Source organism: Elaeis guineensis, chromosome 6 (genome assembly GCF_000442705.2).
Source record: "Elaeis guineensis isolate ETL-2024a chromosome 6, EG11, whole genome shotgun sequence".
NCBI lineage: Eukaryota > Viridiplantae > Streptophyta > Magnoliopsida > Arecales > Arecaceae > Elaeis > Elaeis guineensis.
Genome location: NC_025998.2, coordinates 19,752,294 through 19,767,241, shown reverse-complemented (window position 1 = coordinate 19,767,241; position 14,948 = coordinate 19,752,294). Strand labels below are relative to the sequence as shown.

The window sequence follows — 14,948 nt, the reverse complement described above, 5'->3', positions numbered from 1 at the left end:
TGAAGTAGGGTCTTCTCAGGCGGGGGAAGAATGGGAGGAAGAGGAAGAGGATGATAGACATCTTTCCAACTTGGATGTATATGAGATATGGTTTTGTACTTTTCCTTCATCTTTTTATTCTTATGTAAACCTTCTTGAAAATAATGAAACGAAAATTCAGTCTTTATCTTATTTTTGCTTGTTCATTGCTCGATTTCTTTGTAAGTGTTCTGTTTCCAACTAGCTTCAATAGCTCAGATCTTAAGCTCAGCTATAATTCTTCGCCAAGTCTCTTAAGTCATCTGACGTGGGTCGACATATAAGCCGACATAGGCTCGTTGATGCAGGTCGGTATATGGGCCGATATAGGCCTGTTGATGTAGGTTGGTGTATAAGCTGATGTAAACTTGTAGGTCAAAATATATATCTAAACTTATAGATATTAGTGGAAATAATGAGTGAAATAAAAGGGAAGAACTGGGGTTTTTACATTCAGCACGGAAAAGATGCCTGAGGACAGGAATAATCGTTGACAACTTTCTCTAGGCGAAAAGATACTCCAAAAAAGAGCTCTATTTTTTATTTTTAAAAAACCGATTGCACAGAAGAATTCGTACTTGTGCTGGGGATGTAGGTGTTCGCCTCCACCCACATCACACGCCTCCCGACAATACACTCGGCAAATCTCCCTCCCCATCTCTCAAATCCACAACTAAAATGTGGTCGTGCTTCCCTTCCCAAGTAGGAAAATAGAGAGATGGAGGACGGGAACGGGAAGAAGATGCAGTGACCGAGATGACAGCATTTGTTTTACTAGTATTATATATTTTTTAATTTTTGCTTCTCGGACGCTCTACAGCTCTGTCCCTTCCGTTCCCCACCTCCACGACTCAGTCGGCATCCACGCTCGTGTCAGGGCGTCCGAACGCGCCAAAATTGGCCGCCTCCTGTGCCCCGACTCCCCGCTAAATCCTGCCTCACCCTCCCCCGGGCAAAATTCTGAAAACTAATTTTAAAAAGCAAGATCGCAGCCTTCCCTTTAGACGTTTCCCGTTCCTTTTTGGCCCCTTCAGTTACCTTTTCTCATTCTTTTCAGAAAAACGCCGGCCTGGGCTGAGAGTAGAGGGAAGAGCCAGAGAGAACCCACGAACTCAGCTGACCACCGACTCCAGGAACCTCTCCACCGCGGCGACGCTGGGCCTCACCACGTCCCGCTCCCACGCCGCCGCCTCCGCCGCCGGCCCCGCCCTCCCAGCCGGGCCTCCACCGCCGCCGTCGCGTCCACCCGCTGGAGCGCCCACCCGCACCCCCCCTCCCCGAGCCTCCCTATCTTCCGCAACTGCTCCTCCGCCAGCCGCCGCGTGTTCGCCTTGATCGCCGCCACCGCCGCCGCGTACTCCGCCGTCCCTTTCCCTTTCTGGAAAAGCTCCCGGAACTCCATCACCCCGATCGCCTTCTCCAAGCCCGGGTGCCGCCCTGGCTCCGCCCCCTCCGCCGCGAAGTACGCTTCCAGCTCCCCCACCATCCCACCCGCCACCATCTCCTCCACCCGCCGGTCCAGGTGCTCCGCCAGCACCGCCGCCTCCACGTCCACCCAGAGAAAGCAGCATGGGTACCGCAACCGCTCCAGCCTTCCCCGCCGGCGATCCCCCAACGCGAACGGGTCCACCCGGGGGTCGTGCCGCGCGGCCAGAAGCGCGTGGATGAACGAGTTCGACCCGCCCGCCACCACCGGAAGCCGCCGGTGGGCGGCGATCCTCTCGATGGCGGACGACGCCATGCACCTGAACTTCGCCGCCGGAAGCTCCCCGGCCGCCGGGTCGAGCTCTCCTAGCAGATGGTGCGGCACGCCCAAGCGCTCGGCCAGAGGGATCTTGTTGGTGGTGATATCGAGGCCGCGGTAGACCTGGATCTTGTCGGCGTTCACCACCTCCGATGGGAATCTGGTCGCCAAATCGATGGAAAGCTTCGATTTGCCGGTCCCGGTAGCGCCCATGATCACTACCACGCTCTCCTTCCGCCGGCCGCTACAAGCTCTCTGGGGATGGTAGAAGAGGTGGAGGTGGTGGCGGTGGCTCTTGCTTTCCACCGCCGTCGTCACGCTCGGATGCCCTGACGAGAACTTCGACGTCGCCGCCGGCCGCTCGAGCCCCTGGAGGAATGGGGAAAGAAAAGCTCTGGTGGTGCTGCCGCTTTTGGAGAATAAAATTCTCATATAGGCCGATGATAACCGGATTGTTACAATAATTTTGTTTACGATCTTCTATGGAGGAGGAGGAAGAAGAGAGAATGGAGGAGAGGATATAGAAAGCAGTGGATGTGGGGGAACGGGCATGTCAAGTATTTGTTAATATGATCTCATTGTACAAACGGAGTCAAAACGATGAGATAAGAAGGAATGCTATTTCACGTCCGAGCAATTGTAGCTGAGGTCGGTCAGCCAGCTATTTCATTTCATGCTGTTCTTGTTGTTGTTGGCCTTCTAAACTTTCGACCTGGGTCTCTTTCGCTCCCGCGCTCAACCATTGCCTTCTCTCTCTTACCCTGGTTTGTTATCCCCGCACTAGCCTTGTATACCGCTCCAAGTGTCATGTGTGTGTGTGTGCATATATATATATATATATATATGCACGTGCAAGAGCTAACCCATCCTATATATTTTAATCAAGTTTTAGGTTAATCAACTCAAAGGCCATGCGCCTAGGTGTTACTGCATTAAATATTGTGTTCTGAAGGCAATAAGCTAGCAAGTCCTTTTCTTGGCGGTTGCGAGTTCATAGTGCGCCTATATATAAATGGTGTGTGGTGGATAATATCAATGGAAGCATAAAAACGGAGCATACCTGGTGCTTTTGGGCTCGACCTTACTCAGGGGCTGTCCGTCCTAAACGCAGGAGACGTGGTGGGCTGGTCTGTTTGCAGCTAGCCAGGTGGCCACAGCTGCTTGACCAGACCAGCAAAGGGGGGAATGGTGGGTGTTGGCCAAGGATAGGGGTTGTATGTTTGTAGAAGGGTTCCCTAATCCACTATTGGATCACACAATGATCGTTTTGCAATGGATGAATAAGGAGATTGAAGTGGTCTGTGTAGGATATGATCTAATGGTTGATATTACAAGATGAAAGAAGATTGAATATTCTTTCGCCCCAAAGATACCATGCGAACCGATTGGCCGACTTGGCGACCGACGACCACTGTGTTGTGATGCACTGTGTTTTATGGTACAGAAAGGGTTGGTATTTTTCATCATTTTTGTTCAAACATTGCATTTGGCAACGTTGTAACAAATTGAGTGTAGTTTCTATTATGCTCATGCGATGATTGGTTGTAGTAGGTGCTACACCTCTGGCTGGTTTTTGGCCCCCACGCACAGGTCAATCATTGCATGATCACGAGGACCATGGCAAATTGGCAAGGAGAAACCATGGTCTCGCATATATGCTCCCAAAAGGGAGCTCAATTCAAGTGGTATCTTGCTATGCTTCCTATCAATATGTTTACATTGGGGCATACAAGTGGGTGTTTACCTATTTATTCATTAATCGTTTCACCTTGGGGTTGGCTTCCTTCAACCTTTTCTTGTTCTTGCAAGCTCCCTGAGGAAAGGGGCATTGGATTGCCTTGCAGGAAGTGTGATGGATAGGAGGGAGCTAAGCGAGGGTTGTCACTAGCTATCTGCTATGGCTTTGCTCTGCTTTGACCGGATGCAAAGAACTTCATAGTACCTTTAGGATGGTGACTCTTTTTTGTCATGGACCAAGGGAGCTCAAAACGTAAAGGTGGCTGGCCTCAAAGAGGGGAATCTTCTGAGATGGCACCAATGAAGGGTTATGTCTTGAGCTTTTCACTGTGATACGAAGGCACCGACTAGAGCTGACGGGGAGTACTAAAAGTTGGAATAGGACATAGCGAGTTTGTTCCAGCTATCACGTGTGGCCTTTTGGCTAGTGTAATGAAACACGTTCCCTTCGTGGTGCTTTTGTACATGCCCCATGGTAATAAATATGTTTGCAAGCAGAAAACTAGCAGGACAGACAGCACCAGTCCAGAGATAAAATTTTTATGATCGAATCGATAATCATGAAAAAGAGAATGATCGAACTATCATTATCTATCACATCTTTGAATCATACCACATATATATTAAAATATTAAAAAAATAAAAATAAATAAATTTTAAAAAATTATATAATATTTATCAAAACTATTTAAATATTTTTAAAATTTATCCATTCATATTTTTTTAATATTTTAACATGCACGTGGCATGCTTCGAAGACATGGTAGGTGATGACAATCCGATCATAACCAGTCTAATTATAAAAATTTTATCTCCAATCAAATACATGTATCAATGAATACAATATTCAAGCACAAAAGGAATGCATTTACGATGAAAGGAGCACGGCAATAACCATCAAATTTGTCTCTACCACGTAGAATCGGTTGAGGAACAGAGCAATAAAGACAATAAAAATATAAAAAATAATAAAAATCAATGGGAACAAACAGGAAAGAGTGATCATAACTAAACTAAAGAATTGACACACAAAATTCACGTCCTAACCAATCTCAGAGTATCATATTTCATTCACTCCCATCCTGAGAAAAGACGGATTGCGTTGCGCTTACATATTTTATTTATTTATTTATTTATTTTTTAATTTTTGGTAAGAGTTATTGGTCAAATTGTATATGTAAATTTATCCACCACTATGCCTCGATAAAACTCGAAATGCTTAAACTAGGATATTTTTATTTCCATATTGATAAATTTTTAAAGTTGACAAGCACCAGTTTTACTGGTATTATGAAAAGTGCTTTCTTCTTGGTACATGATGGGCAAGCGACTGTGTTTACCCATGGCCTGGTAGGGTCAGAAAAATGGAGCAAATATAACTCTTCGTGCTCTTCTATAGACAAAAGATGTAAAAAGAAGGAAGAATAGGAAGATCATGGCTGTTTTATAAACCCCAGTACCAGGTTACTTGAGTTTTTGGAAATAACACCTTGGATATGTTTTCTCAACAACAGATCCTCATAGCTCAAGTTGTAGGAATTTCCTGGATCTGCGTATGTAATAGGTTTTAATTGGTCAATAGGTGCATTTGGATAAGCTTTTCTTATTCATTTAAAGCCACCTACTTAGGTCGTATTTGATATTCAGACCAAGGGAGGGGGATTTATATACAATTCTGCCTAATGTCTTTCGTGTGCTGAGAAAGGTCACTTGGTGAAGGAGTGTCAAAAATAAAAAAAAATGGCCAGTTGTATCTTAATTATGCAAGTGGCCATCATGATAGGTCTTTAAGTTGCACTGAACCTACCTTTGGTTTATATGGTATATAGGATTAATTTTTAGATAAGAAAGGTCCTCTGAGAACTCCCAACTGTCAATAGCTGTTGCCAATTTTTGAATACGATGCAGAGAGAAAAAAGTCGAACGTGTTCAGTGCAACTATTGTAGATGAGATCAGGAAAGTCGTGAAAAGCTTTTGCACGCACTAAACGTAGTCAAGTTGGTATGGGATTTGTATTTTCTTTGAAGCTTAACCTAGCTAGCTAGCATGCAACACCCTCCGTGATAAGATATTGGAATGTGATTTAGCATGAGTGCACGTGGCTGAGTTGAACTAACCAAGAGGTGGCAAAGCTAGGCCCAACTCACCATTGTCATAAGGAGGCACTACAACTCATTTTGCCTGGTAGTGACAATACAATCGTTCTATGTTGGTAGAATTGGGCAAGCAAAGCCTTATTCCAAACCAAGTTAATCTCTTTCTTTCGAATTTTTTTCTTCGTACCAATTGCACAAAGAAGATGCTAATACACAAGACCTCATCTAAAAGAGTTGCTTAAAATTAGGCTGGCAAAATATGATCCGATCCATCAATCCGACTTGTGCTCGACCTGCCATAAACAGATTTGAATTTAGGCTAAATGGATTCGGATCATAAACGGATTGATCCGTTTAATCCTTTAATAATTGGATCGGATATAGATTTTAGATATCTGACCCGTTTAATCATTTAATATTTAGGTTGGGTTGAGTCAGATAACCCATTTAACCTGTTTAATCTATTTCTGACCCATTTAACCCGATCTGTTTAATCTGTTTAACCCATTTAAGATCCGTTTAACCTGTTTAAAATCTGTTTAACCTGTTTCTGATCCATTTAACTTGACTCGTTTAACCCGTTTAACCTAACCTAATTTGATCTATTTAATAAACGGGTTAAATGGGTCGGATCAGATTACCTGTTTAATAAACAGGTTGGGTTCAGATTTGAATTTTTAATCCGTTTAATAAACAGGTCGGATTTGGGTTGACTATTTTCTGACCCGATCCGTTTATGACCGACCCGATCCGTTTGCCATCCCTAGCTAGAATACGTCATTTTGGGCCTTTTGCCCTATATAAATATCTACATCTTCGTAGCAAATAAATAATATAGAACTAGATATATGCTCGCGTGGTTATCCTCGACAGACTAAGGATTTAAATCCAATCAAACTAAACGATAACTATCATTGCCCCTCGGTCAGTCTCATATGGGTCCATACTATAGGGTCTTCTAGTCCATATGAATCATGACTGAGTTTGCTTTGATACTATTTGTATTGATTTATAATATTATCTAAAAAAAGTAAGCTAGAAGGTATTATATATTTTGCAATTCTTGACTTTACATAAGTATCCATGATCTCCCTACTGCACAACCGATGCAAGACTAAATGCATGCCTGCATGGCTCTTCATAAAATAAGTTTTGTGATAATTAGTGTTGGTGAAGTGTCTCTTTTATTTTAAATATTTTAGTAAAATTCTACGAGTTGTGGAGCCAAGTAAAATCGAACTTTTCTCCTGCCCTGTGCTGCAAATCCAAGAAGGACATATTGAGCTAGATGCTATTCTCGAAGATGGCCTGCATATTGTTTGTCCAAGTTTGACCTATATTTGAGTGAAGCCAAATCTTTCAAATTCATCGTAGCAAATTAAAGATAATCGGCCTTTTGCTTGAAGAAACAAATGCTAATTGTGCTCCTGCAGTAGAAAAATTCCTCCACTAATGTGTAGGAATAAATTAGTATAACTGATTGAAATTAGTAAAATACATTAGTGGTGATTGAATGTTGAATGAACAAGCGAGTACTTCGTGAGCGTTAGCTAGGAACCTTTCTTGTGCATTAATAGCAGGCATGGCAGAACATATACCTTGCCTAAAACATGAAAAGATCGTGCCGAATAACATAAAGATACTTCCGATATGGAGATTGAGAATAAGCATACTTTTTCCAAAATAAATTATTTAATTAAAGCGCATCTTTCTACTAGGTTCCCTCTGTTCCTTCTTCATTTTTTTTTTTTTCTTTCTGTTTCTTAATCTTTCTTTTTTATTCCGTTGATTCATGTACTTGTATATATGCTTTTCTTAATTTTTAAGTGTTTCTCTTTTTGGCCAGCAGGGATGATTCTTCATAGAAAATTATGCGTTTCTTTGCATTTGGCAGTACCTCCTCCAAAGACGGTGAAATGTATTTTAGAAGAAAAGAAGAGTAGTTAAATTCAAGCCGCTGAAGCATCTGAAGGGAAGTGGTAATATATGCCGCCCTCTTTTTCACAAATTAAGCAATGATCACCTCACTGTGTGCACATTGCATCACTTTTCCTTCCGCACTTCCTGCGGAAGTGAATGGGCTACATGGATGATATTGATTTGCTAGAGAAAAACAGCAATTGTGATGATCAGTTCCTTGTAGATTTAGTATGATTGGGTTAGATGTGACAATTCATTTTAGTTTTGCTATTTTCCAATTTTGTTCGTGATGGAATTATTCACTTTTCTAATGACTATTATAATGATTTCCACGGCCTTCCATTACATTACGTATATAATAATGGGAAAAGAAAATATCATTAGCATGTACTATTTAGTGTTAAAATGATGTGTTGTATAATGTGAATAAATGTTGTTATTTTCACTATATCCATTATTTTTTATTATAACACCATTATAATAATCATTATACATAATAGTTATTATTCTATAAAGAATTTATAATACTACTTTTTCTGAGGAAAACAACATTAACTGTTATACTCGCTACAATGGTAATAAACATTTTGATGGTATCTACTATAATAGAATAATTGGAGTTATCTTTGCATATGATTGACATCCACACCAACCATAATACCTTAGAGTTAAGGTTTCGCTTCCAAAATTTTTCCAAACCATTGTGATTATTTTCTTTTTTTTAAAAAAGAAAATATAATTTTGAATGTCCTAACTTCGATATTTGATGACATGATTGTTCTACATGAATGATATTGATTTGCTTTAAGAATGAGCAGACTACAAATGATCAGTTTTTATAGACTTTTGTATGATATGGTCATATTTGATATATAACACTATTTATTGACATGTTTCAATTAATTTAATTTATGATGGAGTTTTCTACTTTTATGAGAATACAGAAAGATGGGCTGAATTACCTCTCCATGTATTTTTTGAGGAAATGAATTACCCTTGCAGGCATTGATACCTTAGGGTTGCATACAACTTTGTGCCTTCCAAAATTTTGCCCAACTACTTTGATTCTTCTTTGGTTGATTTCTCCAATAATTTTGCATGTCCTAGATAGCGTGTTTCTAGTGTGGAGTGTTGTTTCATATCATAAGCCTTATTTATTGCTTCATGACAGGGTAATCTACTGTCTACATGCATGTATGTGAATTTTTTTTTTTTTTGATAGCTATGACTGGTCGAACAAGGGCCGTAGTTACATACCTTGCACCTTTCACGCTCTCGGTCTCTTCGGGCCAAGCAACTGGCAAACGCGCAACAAACGTAGGCCTTGAACACACTTGATGCTGACATGCAGATTAAAGCCAGATGACATTCCATCACGTAGCCTTTTGTTTGTTTGTTTGTTTGTGTGTTTTTTCCCTTCTTTTTGTCTTGGTGGGGAAAGTTTTTCAAACCTACAATATTGAGGCACCAAACATGCATGCACTAGAAGGCTAGCTAGGATCTCTAGTATCGCAATAAATTATGAACAAAGTCTCTAATGAGGAAACTTCAGCTAATGTTGGATGGTCTCATTCACCGTTCCATCGAAGCAGGAAAAAAATTTGACAACTATGGTCCTTGGGTGCATCAGCAGCTTCGGCACTTGCAGCTTATGTGGATAAGTTGTATAGACAAAGAGATATTGCCATAAATAAAGGTAGTATCCAAAAGGTGTCTTCTTCCGCCGCCGCACACGGCCACAAGCTAAACCCTTAGAATATCACATCTAATGTCAGTCTTCGTCACCTTGATGTGTTGGCTTTCTGTAGGTGAAAGTCAGGGATTACCCAATATGCTGACTTTTGCCTTTCTGATGCTACGGTGTGGACTCCCACTTCCAAGCCAGCATTCGCACAGCTCAAACCTATATCTTTGTCCCGTCGGCTCTCATCCTCGTTCTCCTTTGTTTATTATGCTTGGTCGCCATCCTAAACTACTATAATGATAGCTACCAGCAATTTGAGGCTGTTTCCATTCCCCTCACCAAAACATGCCAACTTGCACCGCTTGCACGAGAGAGAGAGAGAGAGAGAGAGAGAGAGAGGTCAGAGGTGGGGGAGGGGGGAGAAAGATCCACAATTATTTCTAATGTTTCAATGACCCACTGGGATCGTGAGGATCAGTGTCATGACCGGTATGTATCGAATAGATCTTAAATATTTATATAGTATTAAAAAATTTAAATAATATTTTTTAATTAATTTTTTGGTGAGATCTTAAATTATTACAGTGATATTCTTCCTAATTAAAATAAAATTAATCTTTATAATAATTATATGATCGTTACTGTTTAAAATTTGTTAAAATTATGGAGATTATTTAAAAATTGCTAGTTATTAGTTATTCTTCTAACAAAATTTAGTCAATAATTGTTAAGAAAAACAAGCAAGCTGATTTTTTTTTTTGTGAGATTAAATGGTTTCTACTATCAGTTTGTTAAAAAAAATAAGCAACCAATAATAACCAGCACCAATAATAAAGACAAATCAAACTGATAAAAGAACATCAGAAATTTTACGTGAAAAATTCAAAAACGAAAAAAACCACAAACCAAATCAGAAAGAAAAACTTCTACTATAATCAGTGAGATACACAGTTCTTCTGAAAACTCCAAGATTATATAGATCACAAATCACCAAATCCACAACAAACAGCAACCCCAAAAACCTCACAATCCAAAGTCAAATAAAAATCTAGGTTAGAGAGTATCCGACAATAATCAAACCATTGGATGTGGAGAACTATATGCAGGGAATATATCTGCAAAATTTTAGATCAATCGAAGTTGAATCACTGTTCCGATTGAAGCCAAAAGATCGCAACCAAAGAAATTCTTATTTTTTTTCTCTCAAGCGGTGGCGCTGCATGCTAAGTGATCGGGAGAGAGAGAGTGAAAGAGAGGGCGTCTCTCAAAACCCTCACGTGGCCCATTAATGATTGAGCCCCACATAGGCAGAACCCAACAAATCTCCCCCTTCTGACGATGTAGGGGCTTCACCAAACCTGCTATCTGTCTGCACACTTCTATCTTATCTCTTGACAATACTTTTGTCAACATGTCTGATCCATTTCTATCAGTATGAATTTTTTCAAGAGATAACAACTTATTTTTCAAAATATCATGAATCCAATAATAATGAATATCAATATGTTTGGAATGAAAGTGAAAATTGGATTCTTATTGAGTGGATGCCACTCTGACTGTCACTGTAAACTATGAATCCTTTCTGCTTAGTCCCAGTTCCATAAGAATTTTTTCATTCAGAGTACTTTCTTACAGGCTTCAGTCACAGCAATATATTCTGCTTCTGTGATCGACAAAGTAATACATTTCTGCAATCTGGATTGCCACGAGCAGCTCCCCCTGCAAAAGTAATTAGGTATCCTAAAGTGGACTTTCTGGAGTCAACATCTCTAGCCCAATCTGCATCACTGTAACCACATAACACTGGTTTATCAGTTCTAAAGCATAAACAAATACCAGATATTCCTTTAAAATACCTGAATATCACTTCACTGCTTCCAATACTGTTTACCCGGATTAGAGAGGAATCTACTGACCACACCAATTGCATGAGCAATATCGGCCTGGTGCAAATCATAGCATATATTAAACTGTCAACTACAGATGCATAAGACACTTTTTCCATCTTTTTCCTCTCTTCTCTACTAGTAAGACACTGCTGAGAGCTTAACTTAAAGTGACATGCAAGTGGAGAGCTCACTGATTTTGCCTTGCTCATGTTAAACCTATCAAGAATCTTCTCGATATATTTCTCCTGAGAGAGCCATAACTTTCCTTATTTTCTATCACAAAAATTTCATACCAAGAATATACCTGGCTGGTCCTAAGTTTTTCATTGCAAAAGACTTACTCATCTCCCTTTTTAGCTTGTCAATTTTTTTCTGTCATGACTTACAATCAACATGTCATCAACATAAAGCAGAAGTATAGTAAAATCATCATCATCAAACTCTTAACAAAAAATAATGATCAGAAGGGGTTCTTGTATATCCATGATCTATCATAAATGACTCAAACTTTCTGTACCACTGTCGAGGTGCTTGCTTTAGACCATACAAGCTCTTCTTCAACCTACATATAAGATGCTCTTTGCCTTTGACCTTGAACCCTTCTGGTTGCTCCATGTATACCTCTTTTCCAATTTTCATGAAAAATTTGTCTTCACATTAAGCTGTTCAATCTCTAGATTCAAGGTAGCAACTAATCCAAGTACAACTCTGATAGATGACATCTTCACTACAGGTGAGAAGATCTCCTCAAAATCAACATCCTGCTTCTGATCAAAGCCCTTCACAACTAATCTGGCCTTATACCTTAGTTGTGAGCTGTTCTCTTTATTTTTTAGTTTGAACACCCATTTATTTTGAGTGCTTTCTTACCCTTAGGTAGTTCCACCAGCTCAAAAGTGTGATTGTCATACAAATTTCGCATCTCCTCTTGCATGGCTTTCATCCACTCTTCACTTTGCTGACTTAAAGTAGCTTCCTGGTAGCTCTCTGGTTCTCCCCCATTAGTCAACAATACATACTCATGAGTAGAATATCTAGTAGAAGCTATCTCTCCCTATTAGATCTTCTCAAAGGTGCTGGCTCTGTAAGTTCCTGCTACTAAGCTACTCAGAGATTGCTTCATCAGCTGTAGGAGACTCATCAGGTGTAGGCTAATATCAATAGAAATTTCAGCATCTACTAGCTCATGGTGATCTTCTTGTATCTCACATCTGTTAACTGCAGGTGAAGGGACTATATCTGTGTCACTGAGATCATCTCTGAATGACGTCTTTTCTTGGTTTGTTCAATATCCTCAATAGTTGATCTTCCATGAACACAACATCTTTCTTCTGATCACTTTCTTATCAACTGGATCCCACAGTCTGTAGCCAAATTCTTCATGTCCATAACCTAAGAAAATATATTATCTTGTCTTACTATATCAAGCTTAAATCTCTCATCTTTAGGAACATGAATAAATGCCTGCAGCCAAACACTCTCAAGTGTCTGTAGGAAAATCTTTCTTCATCCACACTCTATCTGGTATGTCACCATCCAACAGAGCTAAAGGAGAAAGATTAATTAAATCAACTGCAGTTTTCATTGCCTCGCCCGAAAATGAGTTAGGCAGCTAAGCATGTGAAAGCATACATCGTATCCTTTCCTCAATTATTCTGTTCATCCTTTCTGCCACCCCATTGTGCTGAGATATCTTTGGAACAGTCTTTCAAACTTAATACCAAAATCTTTACAATATTTCTCAAAAGGACTTCTGTATTCATCGTCATTATCAGCACGAATAGCTTTAACTATTTTCTGTTTCTCTTTCAACACTTATATGAAAATGCTTAAATACATCATCACCTGATCTTTAGATCTCAAAGGATATGCCCAAACCTTTCTAGAGTGGTCATCAATAAAGGTAACAAAATAAGTAGCACCACCAAGACTTTTAGCATTCATAGAACATATATCAGTATGAACCAAATCAAGAATACTCTGACATCTATGAGGATGTAATCTATGAAATGCATGCCTATATTGTTTATCAATCAAACAATGAGTACATGGTGTTAGATCAGTACCTTTCAAATCTGACAGAAGTTTTTTTTCAGAAGTTCTAGGCTTTCTTGCTCATGTGACCAAACCTCTTATGCCACAGCTCAATGGAAGATCTTCAAGAGCATTCACTTCTTCTCTATATATCTGGACTTCTATCCTGTAGAGAGTGTCCAACTTTTTATCTCTGACTTTTATCAGTGAGCTTTTAGTGAGCTTCCATCTCCCTTCACTAAAGGTACTACAGTAACCTTCTTCATCAAGGCAATCTATAGAAATCAAGTTGAGGCGAATATCTGGCAAATATCTAACATTCTTCAGCAGTAGCTTGCCTTCTATGCCGATCTCTAACAACACATCTCCCATGCCTATAATTTTGAAAATACCATTGTTTTCCATTCTCATTTGGCCATAGTCACCTTTCACATAGGATGTGAAAAAAATCATATCGTAATGTGACATGATATGAAGCAGCTGAATCAACTATCCAAGTAGAATCCTGACAGATGAAGTTGACATATCCATCATCACAGATAATGAACACATCACTATCTGAAGCTGCTGCTACTGTACCTTCTCTTTGTCATCTTTCTCTTCATCTCTTTCTCTTGAATTCTCTCTTTTGAGTTTTTTGCATTCATTCTTGTAGTGTCCTACCTTCCACAATGGTAGCACTTGATGTTCTTCCTTCTTTGTGATCTCCCTCTGTTCTTGTTACGGTGCTAAGGAGCTTTGCTGTTACTCCTCCCTCACATCTCTATAACAAGTGCCTCAGATTGGCTAGAGATTTCTTGCTCTCTGCACCTTGTTTCTTCATTATACATGCTATCCTTCACTATATTCAATGTCAAAACACCTTTAGGGGCAGAATTGCTAAGTGATACAAAAGTGTTTCTTAGCTGTCAGGTAAAGAACTCAGTTGAAGCAATGCCTATACTTATCATCAAAGACTATTTTAACACTAGTCAATGATTCATCAAGTCAAGAAACTCACTGAGATGTTCAGTCACTGAACGACTTTCCTTGTACTTCAAGTTGACTAGCTTTCTCAAAAAAACATCTTGTTCTGTAGGCTCTTTCTCTCATACAACTCGCCTAGTTTTGTCCAGAGCGAGTTAGCATTGGTCTCTGTGGCAAAATGATGGAAATACTATTATCAATCCACTGCCTGATCAATCCAACAGCTTTCCTGTGCATAACCTGCCTCTCTCTCTCTGACTTGCCTTCTGGTTTTGTGCTGTCTCCTTCGATGGGCTAATGCAGATCTTTGCAGTATAAATAATCCTCCATCCTTAGCTTCCAGATCGAATAGTTCGACTGAGTTAATTTTAACATGGTCTTGTACCATTGTCTTCCATCTAATCACACAATATCACTGTAGCCAAACTCGCTCTGATATCAGTTTGTTAAGGAAAACAAGCAAGCTGATTTTTTCTTGTAGATTAAATGATTTCTACTATCAGTTTGTTAAAAAAATACAAGCAACCAACAATAACCAGCACTAATAACAAAACAAATCAAACTGCACAAAAGAACACTAGAAATTTTATGTGAAAAATCCAGAAACGAAAAAAATCGTGGGCCAAGCCAGAGAAAAAACTTCCACTATAATCAGTGAGATATGCAGTTCTTTTGGAAACTTCAGATATTACATAGATCATAAATCACCAAATCCACAACAAACAGCAATCCCGAAAATTTTACAATCCAAAGTCAAATAAAAATCTAAATTAGAGAGTACTGACAATAATCAAATCGTTGGATGTGGAGAACATATGCAGGAAACACGTCTGCAAAATTTTAGACCAATCAGAATTGA

At 39.7% G+C, this 14,948-nt stretch overlaps 1 protein-coding gene across 1 annotated transcript; it reads right to left on the bottom strand.

Moving 5' to 3' along the window:
* Positions 1-500: 500 nt before the first annotated feature.
* On the bottom strand, positions 501-2,647 carry LOC105034155 (adenylate isopentenyltransferase 1, chloroplastic). The gene has a single exon (XM_073259326.1). It carries the CDS (start codon positions 2,192-2,194, stop codon positions 1,181-1,183), a length of 1,014 nt encoding a protein of 337 aa, XP_073115427.1. The 5' UTR covers positions 2,195-2,647; the 3' UTR covers positions 501-1,180.
* Positions 2,648-14,948: the final 12,301 nt, after the last annotated feature.